The sequence below is a fragment of the Medicago truncatula genome, chromosome 7 (assembly GCF_003473485.1).
Source record: "Medicago truncatula cultivar Jemalong A17 chromosome 7, MtrunA17r5.0-ANR, whole genome shotgun sequence".
Lineage (NCBI taxonomy): Eukaryota > Viridiplantae > Streptophyta > Magnoliopsida > Fabales > Fabaceae > Medicago > Medicago truncatula.
In genome coordinates, this window is record NC_053048.1 from 26,837,592 (window position 1) to 26,858,593 (window position 21,002).

Sequence of the window (21,002 nt, forward strand, 5' to 3'; positions counted from 1 at the left end):
ATGCATAACCTCACACCAACTCAGTCGCAACGTTCTCTCAATGGCATACCACCGCCGGTATTTATTCTCGATGGACATATCACTAGTATTCTTTCCTTGCTTCCCGTCAAATCTCTCCTTCGATTTAGGTGCTTGAGTAAGTTGCATGACTCTCTCATCTCCAGTCCCACCTTTGTCAAATTGCACCTTACTCGATCTGCACGTAATGCAGACTTTACACTTGTATCTACCTCCGATGACAATGTCCTAACCTTCACAGTTTTTCGTTTGCTACAAGATCCTCCAAGCATTTTCAATCTTCCAGAAGATCCTCACTATAAACTTGAGGACGAGCACATACTCGACATAGTTGGCTCTTGCAATGGATTGCTCTGCTTGTTTGGCAATACTTTCACTTCCAATTTCGACATTGAGACGTGGATTCGCTTTTGGAACCAAGCCACAAGGACAATATCTGAAAAACTAGGATATACTATTCATAACAAGCTACATTTCCATCATAATTTGACGTTTGGTTACGTTAATTCAACCGACACTTATAAGGTGGCGTATTTAGTTCCAAATACAAATAATGTGCATGTTTTAAGTTTGGGCGATAATGTTTGGAGAAATATTCAAAATTCTCCCGTGGATCATGGTTATTCGATGAATGTTGTGAACCTACATGAGATTATTAATTGGCTGGAAATTCGCGATTACAACTCTCATTATGACCGCAACAATATTACTATCAAGCAATTTGTGATCATTTCTCTTGATTTGGACACTGAAACGCATTCTCTGCTTTTGCCACCTCAAGGTTTCACAGAAGTGCCAATCGTTGTACCATATCTAAGTGTGTTAAAGGATTGTCTTTGTTTTTCACATGATTACAAACAAACTCATTTTGTAATATGGGAAATGAAGGAATTTGGAGTTGAAGATTCATGGACTCAACTTTTTAAAATTAGTTATGATAATCTTCAAGTATATGATCACTTGAATGATTCGGAGTTTTATTTGTTTCCATTTTTCCTCTCGGAGAAGACTGGTACACTTTTATTGACAAACGATCTTGAAGGTCGGGCAATTCTCTATAATTGGATATATAATAGAGTAGAAAGAGTCAATAAAACTTGGTTCAAAAACATGAATTATGTTGAAAGTTTGGTTTCTTATCGTTGAAAGTAAGTTTCTCTACAACAATTTACTCATTTGGATTAGATTTACTTTTATTACTAGATGGAAGCCCGTGCGTTGCACGGGTTTGATTATAATACGTATTCAAAATATTTTAGTTTACTAATAATTCACATAAATATGTAATATGGTGACCGATAGAAATAATGTCACAATATTAGATCGAAACAATAAAAAATTGATATAAAATGAAAATATATATTATTTTTTAATATAATAGAAGAGACAAAAAAAATTATATAGAAACATTATTAGGTCCAATCATGGTCTTGCTTCCTAACAATAACAAATTTAATTACAATAAGTTTACAACAAAGAACAAATAAACATGCAGTTGATAAAAAAGTATAGAAAATGTTCCACTTATCTTGTTGACATTGCCGCATAACTTAAATATGCAATATATGATCTCAAATTAGTGTGAGTGAAAGCATCAAGTATAAAAATAAAACAAAATAAAAGCAAGGAAAAAGGAGAATTAATTACCTCACCCTAGAAAAGTAGAAAATGGGAAACACCATGAAGATAGAAGTAGACAATTATGCATATATATTGCATATTTATTAGAAAAAATAAAATGTTAGTTGCTGCTAAGGATTGAAGAAGATTTACTTCTGTTTAAATGAAATTTGTCCACAACACCTTGTTGGATGTTTCGGAGGTACTCCATCCGTTTTTAAATATAAGCAAATTTTACTTTTTAGGTTCATTCAATTAATGATGTATGTGGTTCATTAATGATGTATGTGGTTCATAACATGGACTACATACATCATTAATTGAATGAATCTAAAAAGTAAAATTTGCTTATATTTAGAAACGGAGGGAGTATTATGTGTGTTTTAATAATTCAGCAATAATTTCAAGTGTTTGAAAATTCTTCTAACAAAATTATATTCCATCAAACAATAATGAAAATTGATGTTGACACATATGCAAAGGCTGAGAAACACTTGTAAAAGACGAAAATACTCTTCAGTAATTAAGTGCCGAGAAAAACAAAACCGGCTTCCGTAGTTATCTGTCGAGGAAATGTTTAACAAGCACATCACTTCACCTTCTGTTGTAGTGTTTCTTTCACCTCTTCAAAACACCATTTTTGTTTAACAAACACCATTTTCTTGTCAATATTTTATGGCATATGTACAATAATTTATGGCACACCGAGGTAAAATATACGCTACTCATATTATTTATGCAGATTTCTTATTCATTTTTCCTTGTCTTTGGATAGGTTATTCCTTTCTCAAGAGGGACTGCATCGGAGCAACCTCCACAAGACTTAGCTTCTTACCTGTACAAAAATCGAATTGTTTACTTGGGCATGTCTCGTTTTCCATGTTATAGAGTTGATGGTTGCTGAATTTCTTTATCTTCAATTTGACGATGAAAAAAAACCCATTTATCTTCTAGATGGAATAAAGACGTGAAAAAAGAGGAGACATGAAAATGGTGTTTGTTAAGCAAAAATGGTGTTTTGAAGAGGTGAAAGAAACACTACCACAGAAGGTTTAAGTGACGTGCTTGTTAAACATTTCCTCGGCAGTTAACTACTGAGGTTTTCCTCGATAGTTAACTGCAGTTGATTTTGTTTTCCTCAGCACTTAACTACGGAAGGATATTTTCGTCTTTTACATGTGTTTCTCAGCCAAATAACATGTGTATGCAACAATTTTCAACAATAATTTAGACGGGTAACAATTTTTTTTACCATATTACTCCTTCATGTTGTCAACACATGATTTTAAATTAGTTCCACAACCAGTTGAACTGGATCCCTCTCCAGCAACATAAGACCATGGGCAATGGTTACAAATTTTCAATACCCTTCAACACCTACTTTTTCAATTCCTAACACTCCACATCATTTTTTCTATCATAATTCAACACCCATTCAATTTTTACCTCTCCAATGGTTTTTTCATTCAACACCCTACCCCACCACTTTTTATTTCTTATTCTTATTCTTATTTAATTTTATATTTTTGTTTTTATAATTACCTAAAATTATCGATTATAATTAAATTAAAATAATACAATTAACTATTTATTTTTTTCGTTTTTTTGGATCAGAAGAATTTTGGGTTTTAAAATAATACAATTAACAATGAAATTATAAAATTAAATTTTAGAAAAATTTGAGTGTTGAATTGATTATTATTGGGATCCATTTCACTAAACAAAGACTAAAACTTCAAAAGAAATGCTAATAATAAGATTAAGAGAGTGAAAAATTTGGTTTTTTTTCTATGTCCAAATCAAATGATTCAAGTCTCTATCTGTAGAGTGAAAAAAATCATGAATTTTGGTAAAAAAAAAAAAAAATGAATTTGCAATGAAATAATTGAGTCCAAATTATTAAGAAGATAAAAATTCAAACAGGCAATCGTAACAAACCACGTGTCACAGCTTTATCCACAATTTTTTCTCTCTCGCGCCACGTGTCCCCTGCGTCAGACTTTCAACATACTTAATCCTTTCATCACCTCTCTCCTCTTTCCTCATTTTCAATACCCTTCTCCAATCATTTCAACATATTGAAAATTGCTTTCAATAAGCCATTGTAGGTGGTCTAATAGTTCAGACATATGCATGCATCGTTAGTACTTCTACAATAGCATAATGGCCTATAAATATATAGTGTGGCGTGAAAATTAAGGAAATCGGAAAGTAAAAAGAATACACTCACTTGAATGATTGATGAGATGATGATTTGCTTGTGGGATATCTGGTTTGACAAAAAACTTTGTTCACCTTGATGAAGAAAGACATATATCACGTAACAATAAGGAAAAACAATCTTTTAAAATGTGAGAAAACTATACCTAAATCAAACCTTTAATTGAAAATTCATCATATCATAATAAAGTATTTAGAGTAAACTATTGGATGTTATCATCATTTTCTATAGGGCTGAACGATGAACCTCATCATAACATAATTGAAAAATGCCATTTGTATGAAAGACAAAATTGATCAATTTACTTGTTGGCTTTGCTTTCCGCATACTTATTTTAGGCTAAAATATGATTTTGATCCTTGCAAATATGACTCGTTTTGGTTGTAGTCCCGTTTTTTTTTTTTTTTTTTTTGTAGATTTTGGTCCTTGCAAATATGTCTCGTTTTGGTTTTGGTCATTTGTCTCACTTTTGTGATGATTTGTACACGTGACACATGATGATTGAACCCAATTTTGTAGAAAATAGTCCCCGTAAAATATTTTGCTTTTTAAAAAGGTCCTTGCAAAAAAAAATTGTTTTGAAAATAGTCCCTGTAGGAACTAATAAAATATTTTGGAGGGACCAAATCTATAAAAAAAAATTACAAAATCTAAAACTAAAACGAAACATATTTACGGGGACTAAAACCATATTTTAGGCCATATTTTAATATGAAGAGGTTGGCAAATTAGGTAATGAGGAGCAGTTGGAAAGTTTTTTCCATTTGTAAATTGTAACCAACACATTAAAGTGATTTTGTGAGTTTATCAATCAAGAATGGCAAGAGACGAAAATTTATGCACATTCAAGGGCAGGAAACCATAACCGTTTTGGGATGAAAACAGATGTAAATATATGTCCAAATTTTAGTGGAGAGTTAAGACAAATAATGAGGAAATTACACTTATGTCTTTGTGTTTTTGCAGCATCTCGTTTCGTATGGCTAGTGCAATTGATTTTTTTTTTTTTTTTCAACAAAGCAAAGAGGAATTTAGTAGAGGATGATTAATGAGGTATACACAAAGTTGGTGTTTAGTTTTGAGAAGATAAGTTAGTGTAATTGTTCCAAAGAAAAAAAAAAAGAAAGATAAGTTGGTGTAGTAAAAATTAATGTGGATTCATGATTGGAAAACGTTCCGGAACTTGAAATGTTTTTTTTTTACTAATTAAAAACCAAAATGAATGTGGGCTAATGTTGGTAAAAATGCTTCGAGTGCATGCATTGCTTTTTCATTTATTTATTTAGTCTTGAATGGTTAAACGTTACATGTAATCTTTTTCTTGATTACAATTGACTAATCTTTGCAATTACCTTCATATTTGATGCACTTCATTTTCTTTGCAATTACGCTTTGGCATACATGATTGGTTGATCCTAGATGACCACATAAAGTTAACTTGGATTCGCCATAGTCGATGCTTTGAATTGTAGTATTTAGAATATCGACTTATGTTGACCACAGATGATGAAGCATTGTGTTTACCAAAGTGTTTTCTTCCCCATAATGTTGACTCTTGTTTAACCTAGAGTGTTAACCACATAGTATTTTCGTGTACACTTAAACACACAACAAGGTATCAATTATTATCATAAAAATATATACTCACATTCAGTTGAAATGTACTTTTCACATCATGTGGCAACCGATGTGAGGTGACATTATGTGGTATATGTCCACGTCATTTCACATCGGGGACGAATTGTTGTGATATCAAACTTTCCACATCGGGCCTTTCACCCACTGATGTTATACCTTCTCTTTAAAATTTAACATCAGGGTTTTCACATCAGTTGTTCTTTAACCCATATTAAGTTACATTTTATGTAATCCCAAATGTGTAGAACAATGCAAGAATTTTTATGGATCCAAGGTCCCCCTTTTGAATTCTCGACATATCATCTTTTTTGTTCATCGTGTTGATATTGGCTTCAAATTTGTGGTCTGGAAGAACAGAGAAATCGTGACACGATTTTGGCATCGTGACACGATTTCAAGGTGCCGTGAGCTAGTTTGCAGGACGCCAAATCGTGGCACGATCTTGGGAAATCGTGACATGATTCAGAAACTTGCTCGTTAAGTATCCTTGATAAGGACCGGTCAAACCTTGGGTCAGACGCAAATCGTGGCACGATTGCTTCAGAGGAAGACTAGTATATATTGTGTTCTTGTGCTTTTTGAAGGAGAGCTTGGTAGAGCTTAGTGAGAGAACTTGGATAACAAAGGAGGGAACCAAAGGGTTGAGTGTCTTTGTTGAGAGTGTCTCTTGGGTTGGGAAAAACATTGTAATCACCTTGGGTAGTGAGGAGTTCATTAGTTGGAAGGATCTAAAGCTTCCTCTAGTGTCTTCTCTTTTAGGGTTCATATTGTGAGAGTGGGGAAACACATATGGGTAGAATCTAGGGCATGTTCTTGTGTAAAGCTTGAAGGCTATTGTTTCTTGTAACCCTTTGTAACACTTTCTCATATTGGATTGGAGAGCTGCTCTCTCCCCCAGATTAGGCCATATTGGCTGAACTGGGTCAACAATCTTCTTGGTGTTTTGTTCTTCCTTTTCTTGCTTATCTTGTTTGCTTTGTTATCTCTTTGTGTGGTTTTGCTCTACACTAGTCTAGGGCTGTTTTTGTTGTTGTTAGCTTGGAGACCATTTGGCTCATAGATTACCACTATCTCTTGCTCCACACATCTTTGTTTTCATTGGTGTGAGTTTCAACCGGATTCACAACACATCGTGAATTGCAAAAGATTATCAGATAAATCAATAATTTTCATACCACACCAGATGTTGGCTAATGCCATTTGTAAGAACCTTTCTAGATAGGTTTCTCTAAAATGAATTTCTCAACTACATTTTTTTTTTTGCACCCATTTAGAATGTCTAGGATATCATTTTCTTCTACAAAGAAAAAAGCTTATGCATCCCTAGTAATATTATATTGAATATCATTCTAGGATACTGCGGTCTTTTATTTCACTGGTTTAAAGCAGCATTTTTGTTAAGAGTTTATGTTCATCTGCTGGGAGCAACCATGTTCAAATAAAAGTGAGACATATTATTTTTGTTTTTCGATATTGGAATCCATGTTGATGTTATAGGAAAAAACCAAATATTACTCACAAAGAGGAGTAAGTAACTATGTGTGAACCAGTAAAAGACTCCAGAAGGAACACAGTCAGAATTGACAAAAAAAGGAAACCAAAAAGAGGCTAAAGAGGATTGAAGATAGAAGGAGGAGAATTGGAAGGAAAGGAAGAAGAAAATAAAGAAAAACCAGATGAATCAAATATGATTTACTGGAATCTTGAAGAGGGTTCTTTAGTCAATCTTGAATCGATAGTCCCAAACAAGTTTATACTGAAAACAATGACTCTGTTGTTTAGGATTACTAGTTGAGGAAAGTAACACATGGAGGGTGAATAGGATTAGAGATAAAAGGAAATGAAGAAAAAGGAGAAACAAGATGAACACCTGATAAATCAGAGATGGTTCAATGGGATATTAAAGAAGATTCTTGAAGAATTCTTGGATGAAGGATGTTTGTTTTGTTAATGTAAATTTGAATAATGAGAGAACAAGTGACAAACTGATATCGTGGTGTGACAATCATATGTGAAATAAATTTTGCAATTTTATTTTCTATATCATTAATGTATTGTTTTTAAACATATGAATTGCCAAAGATATGAATTGCCACATTGTTCAGTGATTTGTAAACTGATTATTCAGTATAACACATTAGACGAAATAAGTCAAAAAATGTAGCAATTTAATTTTTGTTTTGTGAAATTCTAAATATTGTAGACCATATTTTTGGAAAGATAAAAATTACAAATACAAAAAATGGAGGGTATTCAAAGTAAATTCAACAGGGTTGAAGGTCTCGCATCTTCAGAATGTTGATGTCTATGTCTAACCAGCATTGTTTTGGGCTGACTTTAAACTCGAGGGTCATTTTTTATTATACCTTTCTTTTATGAAGTTGCCAATGAAGGTCTGGAAGAGGATTATGGGTCTCCGATCGCTTCCTTTGGGGAGGGTCGAAGGGGGTCTAGAAGATACCTTCGATTTGTTCGTCAAATGTGAATAAGCCTAAATCAAGAGGATGCTTAGCGATCAGAGACCTAAGACTTGTGAATCAAGATATGTTTGGGAAGTAAAGGTGGAGATTGCTATCAATTAATCTCGAATGAAGGATGTTAGTTTCGCTAATGTAAATTTGAATAATGAGAGAACAAGTAACAAAACATGCTTGGTCACAATCATCCGAAAACTCTATTATTTTTTTTGAAGAAGTCAAACTAACCTACCAAAACAGACACATAGATTTGAATAAACACTTATTTTGGTTTGAACATAATATCATGTGCGCGTTAATATGTCCACGTTGAGATCAAAGGTTCCATGCTGTTTATATTATTATGAGCGGTGTTGGAACACCAAAGATTGTCTTTTAAGGTGAATAATGGGTGGTAGTTTTAGGTGCTAATTTTTTCCAAGTTTTTAGTTGGGGATCTTATAGATGTTACACGGATGACGACACTGTTGTATTCTCTCTTTCGGTAAGAAAATTGTTCGTCTTGTGTAGGCTATGCCTTAAATAATATTTGTCGATACAACAAAAATAAATCATGTGCGCGTAAATGAGGAGATTAATTCTTCGAACTAGGTAGGACTACAATGATAAATATATCCCTCATGAGAAACATACACACATTTGAAAAATGATGGAAAGAGAAAAGAATTAAATGAAAATAATATATTTTTTTGGTAGTAATTATTGATTTTTAAAATATATGTATTTTTGTCTCTGTATTTGACCAAACATAATTTTCTTTCTTTTTTTTTCTTGAAAAGGAGCAATTGTTTTCCATGTTTCCTTTACCAAATTAATAATAACAATTTTCCTTGTTTCCTTTTACCAACAACAAAAAGTAATAATAATTTTCCTTGTTTTCTTTTACCAAATATAAAAAATAATGATAATTTTCCTTGTTTCGTTGCTTTTTTGTTTGACTAAAATAAATACAAAATGTTGACCAAATTCAATAAATAAATGAATAGAAAATGCTAAGAAGTGTCATTTTTTTAACCTTCAACAATTCTCTTCAAAAAAGAAAAACCTTCAACATTTCTTCATCCCAAAAAATAAACGTCAAAATTTGTAACAACACCACAACAAATGCATCACCTTACTCCAACTCAGTCACGAGGTTTTCTCAACGGCATACCATTGCCGAAATTCATTCACGATGAACATATCAATGATATTCTTTCCTTGCTTGCCGTCAAATTTCTACTTCGATTTAGGTGCTTGAGTAAGTCACATGACTCTCTCATCTCCAATCTCACCTTTGTCAAATTGCACCTTACTTGATCTGCATGTAATGTAGTATCTACCTCTTATGACAATGTCCACTCCTTCATAGTTTTTCATTTGCAACAAAACCCTCCAATCATTTTCAATCTTCCAAAAGATCCTCACTTTGAAGTTGAGAACAAGCACTTCCTCGACCTAGTTGGATCTTGCAATTGATTTCTCTGCTTGTTTGGCCATTCTTTCACTGCCAATTTCGACATTGAGACGCGGATTCACTTTTGGAACCCAGCCACGGGGACAATATCTGAAAAACTAGGATACTATTCATAACAACCTACATATCCATCATAATTTGACGTTTGGTTTTGTTAATTCAACCAACACTTATAAGGTGGTGTATTTAGTTATGGGCGATAATGTTTGGAGAAATGTTCAAAATTCTCCCTTGGATCATGGTTATTCGATAAATGTTGTGAACCTGAGTGAGAGTATTCATTGGCCGAAAATTTGCGATTACTACACTCATTATGATTGCAACAAAATTACTCTTCAACAATTTGTCATTATTTCTCTCGATTTGGGCACTGAAACACATTCTTAGCTTTTTCCTCCACAAGATTTCACGAAAGTACCGATTGTTGTACCATATCTAAGTGTGTTAGAGGATTGTCTTTGTTTTTCACATGATTACAAACAAACTCATTTTGTATTATGAGAAATGAAGGAATTTGGAGTTGAATATTCATGGTCTTAACTTTAGGTTGAGACCATGAATCTTTAACTCCAAATAGTTGAGACCATGAATCTTCAACTCCAAATTCCTTTATTTCCTAAATCACAAAATGAGTTTGTTTGTAATCATGTGAAAAACAAAGACAATCCTTTAGCACACTTAGATATGGTACAACAATTGGCACTTCCGTGAAACCTTGAGGTGGCAAAAGTTGAGAAAGCGTTTCGGTGCCCAAATCAAGAGAAATGATCACAAATTGATGAATAGTAATATTGTTGGCCATCATAACGAGAGCGGAAATCGTGAAATTCCAACCAACTAATACTCTCACTTAGGTTCACAACATTCATCGAATAACCATGATCCACGGGAGAATTTTGAATATTTCTCCAAATATTATCTCCCTTACTGAAAACACGTACATTATTTGTATTTGGAACTAAATACGCCACCTTATAAGCGTCGATTGAATTAACATAACCAAACGTCAAATTATGATGGAAATGTAGGTTGTTATGAATAGTATATCCTAGTTTTCCAAATATTGTCCTCGTGGCTTGGTTCCAAATTTGAATCCACGTCTCAATCTCGAAATTGGTAGGGAAAGAATGGCCAAACAAGCAGAGAAATCCATTGCAAGAGACAACTAGGTCGAGGAAGTGCTTGTCCTCAAGTTCATAGTAAGGATCCTTTTGAAGATTGAAAATTATTGGAGGGTTTTGTAGCAAAGGAAAAAACTGTGAAGGATAGGACATTGTTATCGGAGGTAGATACAAGTGTCAAGTCTACATTACGTGCAGATCGAGTAAGGTGCAATTGGACAAAGGTGTTGTATTGGAGATGAGAGAGTCATGTGACTTACTCAAGCACCTAAATCGAAGGAGGGATTTGACGGGAAGCAAGGAAATAATATTAGTGATATGTTCATCGAGAATGAATTTCGGCGATGGTATGTTGTTGATAGAACGTCATGATAGAGTTGGAGAGAGGTGATCCATTTGTTGTGGTGTTGTTACAAATTTTGACGTTTATTTTTTGGAAGGAGAAAATGTTGAAGGTTTTTTTTTTTTTTAAGAGAAATGTTGAAGGTTAAAAAAAGGACACTTCTTGTTGATGTGAAAACTGAAAACCCCTTAATGTCAAATGTATATTTTCTACTAGTGAGTCTACAAATTTGTTCATGTAATAATCTTCCATACCTTTTCACAAAGTCACTCCCGAGTATAATTTTTGAGCAACTAATACAAAATAATGATCTTCATCCTCTCATAAATGATTGTTTGATTGAGGGGGAAATATAAATATATTTTGCACTCTTTTTTCCATCACCATGGTTTTTTCCCCATGGATTTTTCTGGTAAGGTTTTTAATGAAGCAGATATATCGGATATTGTACTCTTTTTTCTTCACTAAGATTTTTTTTTCCATTGGGTTTTTCCTTAGTAAGGTTTTAATGAGGCATATCCATGATGGACATCCAAAAGGGAGTGTTATGAATGATAATAATATGATGTGGATGTCCATTTCCCTAAGGCTTTCTATGTTCCTTAACTCCTACTAGTAAATGCCTATATTCGTTGTTATTGGCAATTAGTCATATGGTTCTTCATGTAATTGTAACTTACCACATTTGTGTCCTATAAATGTAAAGAATACACTTTTGAATAGAATAATACAAAAGCTTTCATCTTCATCTTTTTCTAATTTGATCTTGTATTTTTAGTTTATTTCATAACATTTTCCTTCTTTTGGTGTAATTTTTCAACTTATATAAGGTACACTCGTTGAGTCTCTTTGCCTTTCCTGGTTCCCATCTCTTGATGTAGTTTGACCCGTTGGAGAGAACATCTCAAAACATGGAGCCAAATATTCTTGGAGAATGTGTTATTGACACCTTTAGGAGGGTTTACGACTACGTAGAGGTTTATTCTTCCGTAGGATGGGGAGTTACTTGGATTATGATAGTTGTATGCTATTAATTTGGGTGTTATGAGTTTATTTACAAGTTCATTATTTACGTTTTTAGCGATATTATTTAATGTAGTTTTTCAATTTGAATGCGTAAATATCGTTTCTTTTTGTGCAATTGCCATTTTGAGACCCAAAAATTGGTATAAAAATGGTATTTTTTTTTTATTATTTACGCGTTTAGAGCGCTATAAATTAAACCAATGATTGTTGGGACGTATGATGAGAACGCAACATACTTTTTTGTTTTTTTTACAAAACCCTTCCTTCTCTCCGTCCTCCTCCAAACTTGCAAACAAAGCCATGCAAGAACGAAACTGAATTACAAATATTTTTTGTTTTAGTTATATGTGTGGATTTTAAAAAGGTAATATCAATTTTAAAAGACCAAGGAATGTTTTTGTCTTCTCTAAAAGCAACTTGCAGAAACAACACAAATATGTGCATTTTTTTCTAGTTGTAATTGCATACGCATTTTCTTCAATCTAGTTGTAATTGCATACAGATTTTCTTTAGCCAATCACACCACTTCTAACTTTTTTCCTTCTTTAAATCTTTACTGGCTTAGCTCCATGATTTAGCAAACATTCAATGTATCAGATAAAATTCCTTATTCAGGGACCTACAAATTAGTTAAACCTTAGTAAAATTCCGAATAACATGTCTAACAAGAATAAAGGAACTATTTTTCAAACTTGACATTCATTTTAAAACAAGATGAAAGATGGAAAATTTGCTACTACCAGAAACATTACATTTATGTCAAAATGATTCAAACAGTAAAATAAAAGACTAAGGAATAAATGCAACAAAAGTGAAGCCTCGAAGTGGTGAATTTTCTATAAAAGATTATTTCATTTGCAATGTAGGTGGAAATTTTAAAATAAGTTGTAAACATTGTATATAGCACTAAAATGAAGGACTAAAATTCATTTGCTATAACATTATGAATAATCTTATTACACATTATGAACCCTAGCTAGTACTCAATGCACTCTTGAAAAGAATGCACACACTTGTTCAATTCATATTCTTGAGGTTGGATTATCATAAATCAAAGCAATGAGTGTAAAGCAAAGCAAACACGAGCCTATAGCTGAAACAAGATTACATTTTCTAGAATCACATTAAATGCAAAATTGGAACAAGCACAATCATCAAGTCAAGTACTATCAAGCTTATTTTCTGATTTTCTATTTCCACTTGTTCTTTCTTAAATGAATAGAACTCTCAGAGACCAATATTGGCACAGTGTTGACGAATAACTCTGTCCCTTCATGGACTTGATTTTACCATAATCTCTTGTGAATTTCTTATAAAAATACATGTTCAAAACAATTAATCCCCTCGCCCCTTTAACATTCTTCGGAGTAGCGGGCCACTCTTGCACACATTGAACCTTCTTGGGATCCCCTACATAAAAAATAATACAGCTTGACTACCGCTGTCAGAACTAAGGACAGTTTTGGTAAGGGTGGTGTGCAAGATCCAAAGAAAGCTGTAGATCTATTTGCAAACCAGAATTCAAGAAAAGAATACCATGTTCGATCTCTATGCTTCCAATCATGATAACAAGCCTTTTTCGGGTTAAGCACAACAAACTTGCTGTGAGTTAGCTGGTTGACAATTTACCTATTGAAGTTACTTCAAGACAAAATCAAGGGTCAACCAGTTAAGACTGTTACTAACATAAATACCACAATTCTCATCCATACTACGAAAATTGAAAGGAACCATAGGAAAATGTCTCTCCAAACATTATCACTCCAGGAGAAAACTCTAACCGTGATTCTTTTCACTTTAGCTTCACCGTCACTATCGCGTAATGCCACCACTTTATAAGTGTCGTTTGAATTATCATAACCAAAGGCAAAATGAAAACTGCTAGGGAGGAGATTGCTAAAATCGTCAAACGACCCTAATTTTTCAGAGATTGTTCTTATAGATGCGTTCCAGAAACGGAACCAGATAATTCGATAATTTTGATTATTGTTTGCTTTCCGAGAAGAATCACCTAACAAACACAGTAGCCCATTGCATGAACCAAAGATTGATCTATTATATTTTAACCAGTAGTAAGGATCATTGGTAAGTATGATCAAGTTTGAAGGATTCTCCAGCAAATGATGAACGGAGATCGGTACGACACTAGTAAAAGAAAACAAAGAACGGATGAGTGTGAATTGGGGGTTTTGTGAAGAAAGCTTGAGATGTTTCATGATGAAGGCAGGATGAGATATGATATTGTTCCATGACTTGCTTACAGATTTCAGTTGAATAAGAGATTTCACGGGAAGTAAAGAGAGAACTTCGGCAATACAATAAGATCTTCTGACAAAAAGGCCACAGCTGCTTCCGAGGTATTGGAAGGCAGCCGCGGTGACTTTCGGGGAACACTCATTAGAGGAAACTAAAACCCTTTTACAATCCTATTCTATGAGAATAATTGGTATTTGATGTTTCTTTGGTTTTAATTGGATTTGAACAGGTCAAACAATGATACAGAGGTTTCACCGGTTGCATCCACAGGTTTTTTAAGGGATATATGTACTACCTATACTAGGGTTGACTTTTTCTTTTTTCCATTATACCCTTAAACATATTTGATAAAAAAATATATTTTTTAAGGATATGTTATTTTGTTGGTGTCATTCAAAACGATAAGAATGTATATTTTTTTAAAAAATATTATATTTATTATATTGTTGGTATCGTAAAAACAAAATATAAGTATTTGTTATTATTTTATTTTATTTTTTAACAACCAAAATGGATTTATAACATTACTACAGGTGATGCAACTCGCACAAGGCGTGCCAAGAGAAACATCACCAAAAAAATTACAATGTCAAGTCACCGGTGTCAAAAGAAGAAACGCCGCAAAAATCTAAAGTAATAACAAATTGGCCAAATATCATTTTTGGTCCTTTTAGTTTACAGAATTCTCAAGTTAGTCCTTTAAGTTTCGAAAGTTTCAATTATGTCCTTTTAGTTTGACAGAATTCTCAGTCAATCCCTTATATTTCAAGAGTTTCAAATAGGTCTTTTTAGTTGATAAACTATTTCACCGTTACCCCCATTGTCAGTATTCGTTTAACTAATGCTGATGTAGTCGTTAAGTTGTTGATTTTGATCAAAATGTTGCCTTTTAAAAGTTTCAGGGTATCAAAACACTACGTTTAATGGTCACAAATTATCATTTGCTGTGCTAGAAAGGCAACTATTTACAACAACAAATGTCTTTATAGTGCTAGAATGATCATTTGTGACCCGTAATGTTTTGACACCCTGGAGCTTTTAACAGACATTGTTTTGATCCAAGTCAACAACTTAATGGCTACAGTAGCATTAGTTAATTATTAACTAATAGCAAGGGTAACGGTTTCCATAATTTATCAACTAAAAGGACATATTTGAAACTTTTGAAACCTAAAGGACTAACTTGCGAATTTTGTCAAACTAAAAGGATCTTTTGGAAACTTTTGAAACTTAAAGGACTAACTTGGAAATTCTGTTTAACTAAAAGGACCAAATGTGGTATTTGGCTTAACAAATTACACCATAACACCCATACAAGCTAAGGGGTGCCTCCACCAATCGTGGTAGCTAAAAACAAAGATGTGCATATTAGACTTTAGCCAAAGGAAAGAAAGCCTTTTAACCTTGTCTGCCATGCTATGTCAATCTGAAGTCTTGTTATTAAAAACTTTATTATTCCTTTCCTTCCAAATAACCCAAACAACAACTAGCCAGTTTATTCTAAGGAAGGTGTGAGAAGAACGCGGTAACCTCGCAAGGTGCCCGAACTAATGCAGATGATCTTGAGCCAAACTGAGGACAACGCAGGAGATGCCAAGCCACCTAAAAACCAAGAACCACACACCGCAGAATGTGTCACAGCCAAAAAACAAATGATCCTCCGGTGAACCGCACCCACCCACACATATGTTGTCATCAATTTGAAGGACGCGTCATTGCACCAAGTTGTCTTTTGTTGGAATTCAATTTTGAAGAAACCTCCAAGCGAACAACGAAACCTCTAACGGTGCTTGCCTATGCCACACATCGTCAAACATTCCCCTTCCTGGAGGTGCATCTACCGTCCTCAGAAAATGGTACGTTCATTTTAGCGTGTAACCAGTAAAAGGATCAAGAAGCCACCTCATCCTGTCAATTAAGTGATCCTGCAAAACAATATCATGCAGCAAAACCGAGCATTCTGTAACACTCTCTTCCTCCCAAGCAAAAAGGCGCCTCCGCCCCTCCCATGCGCCACACCTATCCTCCCAACCTCGACTCGCCATCTCCGCCACTGTTACCCACCTTTCTTGGCCAAAGAAAACAACTTAGGGAATCTAACCCGAAGCGATACTCCACCCACCCAATCGTTCGTCCAAATAAATGTACTACTTCCGCCACCAACTATCCTACAATCGTTGTCCTCAAACCAACTCCCTACCCCCATCCCTACACCCCTACTACAGACACCAGAAATCATCCTCCACCATAGTGAACTATCCATTCCCCCTTCCTTCAACCTTCCCTCCTCCTCCCCGTGTCGAGCCTTTAAGACTTGATACCATAACCCCTCCTTATCAACTAACATCTTCCAACACCACTTCCCTACCAGAGATAAATTAAATTTCCTCAACTTCCTCACCCCCACCCTCCTTCCTCCTATGGTGTACAAACAATGCGCTAGTTTACCCATGAGATTTTCCTAATATCCTCACTTCCCCCAAAAAAAAAAAAATAGAAAATAAAGATTCAAAAGAAGAAATTATACCTGCGAGGGCCTTGAAGAAGGAAAGAAAGTAAACTGGAAGAGACGACATAACAAATTTTAAGGAGTATGAGACGACCCCCCAACGAAAGAAATTTGCTTTTGCAAGTCGACAACCTATCAACAATCCTACCAACAACTGGTTTCCAAAACTCAAATCGCCTAGCATCCCCCTATAGGCAGCCCCAAATATACAAAAAATAACGTTCCCACACGACAATTCATCACCAAAGCGGCCTCATTTAGCCACGATTCTGAGACATTAACGCCTGTTAACATGCTTTTGTGAAAGTTAACCTTCAGGCCAGACACTTGTTATTATAATTTTTTTTTTTGGTTACATAGTTTGTTATTACAATATGAAAGTGCAAAATATCTATTATCTATTCCTATAATTTTAGTTAAAATCAAAATAATTTTAACCAAAATTACATAAAAATATATTATTTGTAATTTATATACATTAGCGCAATTAGAACATGGGACAAACGGGCACGAAGTTCACATCTAAACGCTATTTTTTAATAAGATTTTTTTAATGGATATATTTAATAAGTTTATTTAGCTTGTTTGAAAAAATAAAAAAAATAAAATTATTTAGCGAGTTTTGTGTTTAAAAAAATTAATGTTTTTAAGCAAAAAAAACATGTCTCTTTGACCGCGGTTCGATCCCCTATCAATTGAACTATGTTCACGGCAACAAAGAAAAACATGTCTAACCTAATTTTCTCTATTTCATTGATATTTTTCTCCAAAATAAATATGTTATGCCAGCTGTGTATATTTATAACCCTTCATCCTTAAACCCTAATACTCCGTTGCCGCATTAGCAACCATAGCCCTTCCGCCTTCCTTCTAATTTTCTCTCTTTTCCAACTCTTCAAACCCTAAAATGGTGAAGAGGAGCAAGAGTAAGCAATTCTCTTTCCATAAACTCTAACATCATTGTTATTGTTGTTATGTAATCATTGGTTTGATTTGGTTTGGTTTGGTTTGCAGAGAGTAAGAGTAAAAGGGTTCCATTGAAAAAGAAGTACAAAATCGAAAAAAAAGTGAAGGAGTATAACAAAAAGAAAAGCAAAGAAGCTAAGAAGGTTCAATTAAGTGGTAAGAGGAAGGTTGAGAAAGATCCTGGCATTCCAAATGATTGGCCTTTCAAGGAACAGGAGCTCAAAGCACTTGAAGCTCGTAGAGAACGTGCTATTCAGGAATTGGAACAAAAGAAAGCGGATCGTAAAGAAAGGAAGGTATTATTATTTTTCTCTTCTTGATTATGGTATATACTTTTTTGGATCGTAAAGAAAGGGGTATTATCTATATCTAGGTCACGATTTAACAGTGAATTTGTGAGATGGGTGTTTTCAGTTTTATAGTTGAAGTATATTTTATGAGAACGCAGATTTTATCAAACTAATTTTATGAAGAAATATTTCCTATAAACTATAAGTTCTCTTCATAGGAGAGCTTATGAAAATAAGCTGGAAACACCTTTTGAATGTATTATTTCCATAATCTCTCCCCAACAGTATTTGGGGCATGGCACCATCTCGTTTGTTTAATTAGAAGTGTATTAGAAAGTAACTAATCAGTCATGTATGTGACCAAGAGCACGAGATATGAGAATTTAATTTTCATTAAAAAAGACTTTGGATTCTCTCATCTCCTTCGTAAGCATTAGAAGATTCAGCTGTTGATAGATGGATGATTAGGTTATCAAATTTGGTTTAGCTTTTCATATTTGTCTGCAAAGTTTATATGTTGTGAAAATCAAGATTTTGTAGACTTTTTCTCTTGTATTGACTCTTTAAAATTATTGTGGAATGTCACTCCAATGTTAACACTAGATGCTTGTAGCATTCTCTACTCTAGGAAATGCTAATTTCCATTTTACCGTTAAAAAAAAAAACCTCTGATTTCACTTCTGTTTTCTCACCTCAAAGGTATCACCTAATCACCCATTTCATTTTGTTCTTCATATTTTACGTCCTTTTAATCAAAAAAATTACTCATTTATGAATTATAAGACTTGCTTGTTTTTTTCTTCTTTCGGAGACATCTTGTTTAGATGGAAAAGCACCAACAACAAGGACTTATTCCGTACAACCATGTAGTCATAGTATTATCAAGTTGGATTATCTTCTTCCCTCATTATCTCCTTCTCCCTCCTTCTTCAAATTGTCTCTTTTTCTCTCTCTCTTGATCTTATTTTTTTTTTGTTTTTTCTCTCTATGATCTTCTCTCCAAAATTTAGAGAGAGATAGACACAATTTGGTGAAGGAGGAAGAATGAGAGAATGAAGAGAAGGAGAGGATCCAAATCCTAGAATCATTGAGGTCTTGGTGGTTGGCTTTTGTCCTAATAAAAGACGAAAAATTTAGTACAAATAAAGAGTAAATAAATTTTATTTTATTTAATATGTGGTGTGAAAATATGTCTCATCTTTTGTGGCATAGTATGACATTAGTTGTGCTTCACTTGTCGTTTTTAGAAAAATATGGTTTGATGAGAGTTTAGGTAAAAAATTTAAAATATGTAGTCGATTTGGTTAAAGTATTGACGATTTAAAAGAAAGTCTACATAACATGGCATATAGCTGTGTTCGTAGGTGGAAAATGGGATGATTTATTATGTGCCAATAAGGAAGATTTGGTATTTTATCAAATAGGGCAAATTATTATTAAGTGTCAAATGACGCAATTAGTTTTAAAATGATAAATGAGACAATTAAATTATCATGCCAATTGATGCAATATTGAGATCATGGTCTATGTGCATATCATGGATCATTTGGATAAAGTTCTGTTTTTAATTGATTTTATTCGTATTTGGCTTTGAACTTTATGTGGCAGGTGTTTTACAATTCTTCTTGCCTTGTGTTTTTATGTCTATATGGTTGTAATTTGTGGTTAATTATATGGTTTTCACTAACATCCTTTAATACCAACATTTTAGATACTAAAGAAGATATGCATGCTTGAAGTTATTGGTTGAAGCGTGTATGGTGGTGGCGAAAAGAGATTTTTAAAAAATAAAGACGTTATGTATGAATCAAATTTACTTTGCTCATTTGTATTGTCTTTTAATGAGGAGGAGACTTTTTTTTTGTTAGGAAATAATCGACTCTATACACTTTTTTTCTATAATTATTCTAAATTCTTTGTCTAAGTTTCTTTTTGATGGCTATTTTCAAAATAAAAAGCAGTAAAAATGAAGTTATATTTGTATCCGTTAATAAGTTAGAAAAATTTATTTTACAATTCAAATGATTAATTTAATTATTTCACAAACTTAGAGTATTACGCCATGCGGTAAATCATTTTCAAAATTAAATAAAATTAATATAGTTGTATTTTCTATGAAAGACTTGTTGAAAAATTGAAAGTGTGACTATATTATATGGTGTAAGACTTAAGTTGGTGAAGATGATGATGAACATTAAGAGGAAGAGGAGAAAAGAAGCTCAACATTAAAAAAAATAGGTGGTGCATTTTCATAATGGTTGTATTCCGGAGAAAAAAAAAATCAAACGGTCAATATTAAACAAATTAATGTGGTCTTTGCAATAATTTACGGGATCAAGTATCCAATTTAGCATATTTTTAAAGGAATGTCTTAGATAAAAATTTGGTGCGTTATGCTATGATATCAGAGCAATAATCATCGGACTTAATTATTTTTTGTGTGGGACATGACATCCATGCCTTATCTGATGTTTTTGTGTGGGATGAAAATTTGTTGATTTTTTTTAAGGTGGTTTGAGCAGCTACTTTTTTTTTTACCAAAGCAGCTACCTTTTAACCGTTATTCACTTAACCTCTAGTAAAGACCAAATTTTTGCAAAAATGCAAAATATTAATTAGATTTAAATGCAATTTTGATCCCCTTATTTTCAAATTTGTTAACTTTTGGTACCCCATTTTCTAAAATGGGTTTTATGATCCCATATTTAAAAAGTCAAAGAAAAATTCTAGTCCCCCTCCTCTTTTAAGGAACGTTATTGCACTTGTAGTCTACCAACCTGCTATTCATACACAAATTTCTCTAGTTTGAAGCAAGGAAGTCTTCTAGGTTTAGGCAAGAAATCTTTAAGGTTAAGGCAATGAAATCCCAAGTATAGCCTGGTAGGTAGATATACATAGGTAGAAGTCCTCTAGGTCAAGGCAAGGTAATCTATAAAAAAGATGTCTTAGTAACTTTGTAAAGTTTGATTAACCCAATCTTCAAGATATCGTTTTGGTTAGTTTTGTTCATGTTGGAGAAACAAATCTTGTGGTGGACATTGTAAGTTACAAGTCTTCATCA

General features: G+C 33.5%; 1 protein-coding gene across 1 annotated transcript; it reads left to right on the forward strand.

The window, feature by feature from the left end:
* On the forward strand, nucleotides 1–18,077 carry LOC25498375 (F-box/kelch-repeat protein At3g06240). Its single transcript, XM_039827945.1, has 3 exons — nucleotides 1–1,030; nucleotides 17,700–17,947; nucleotides 18,066–18,077. Exons 1-3 carry the CDS (start codon nucleotides 1–3, stop codon nucleotides 18,075–18,077), a joined length of 1,290 nt encoding a protein of 429 aa, XP_039683879.1.
* The last annotated feature ends 2,925 nt before the right edge of the window (nucleotides 18,078–21,002 follow it).

Coding starts and splice junctions, on each gene's coding strand:
- LOC25498375 (XM_039827945.1), top strand. CDS start 1: ATGCATAACCTCACACCAACTCAGTCGCAACGTTCTCTCAATGGCATA. Junction 1,031..17,699: donor TTTCCTCTCGGAGAAGACTG/GTACACTTTTAT, acceptor TTTGGTTTGCAG/AGAGTAAGAGTAAAAGGGTT.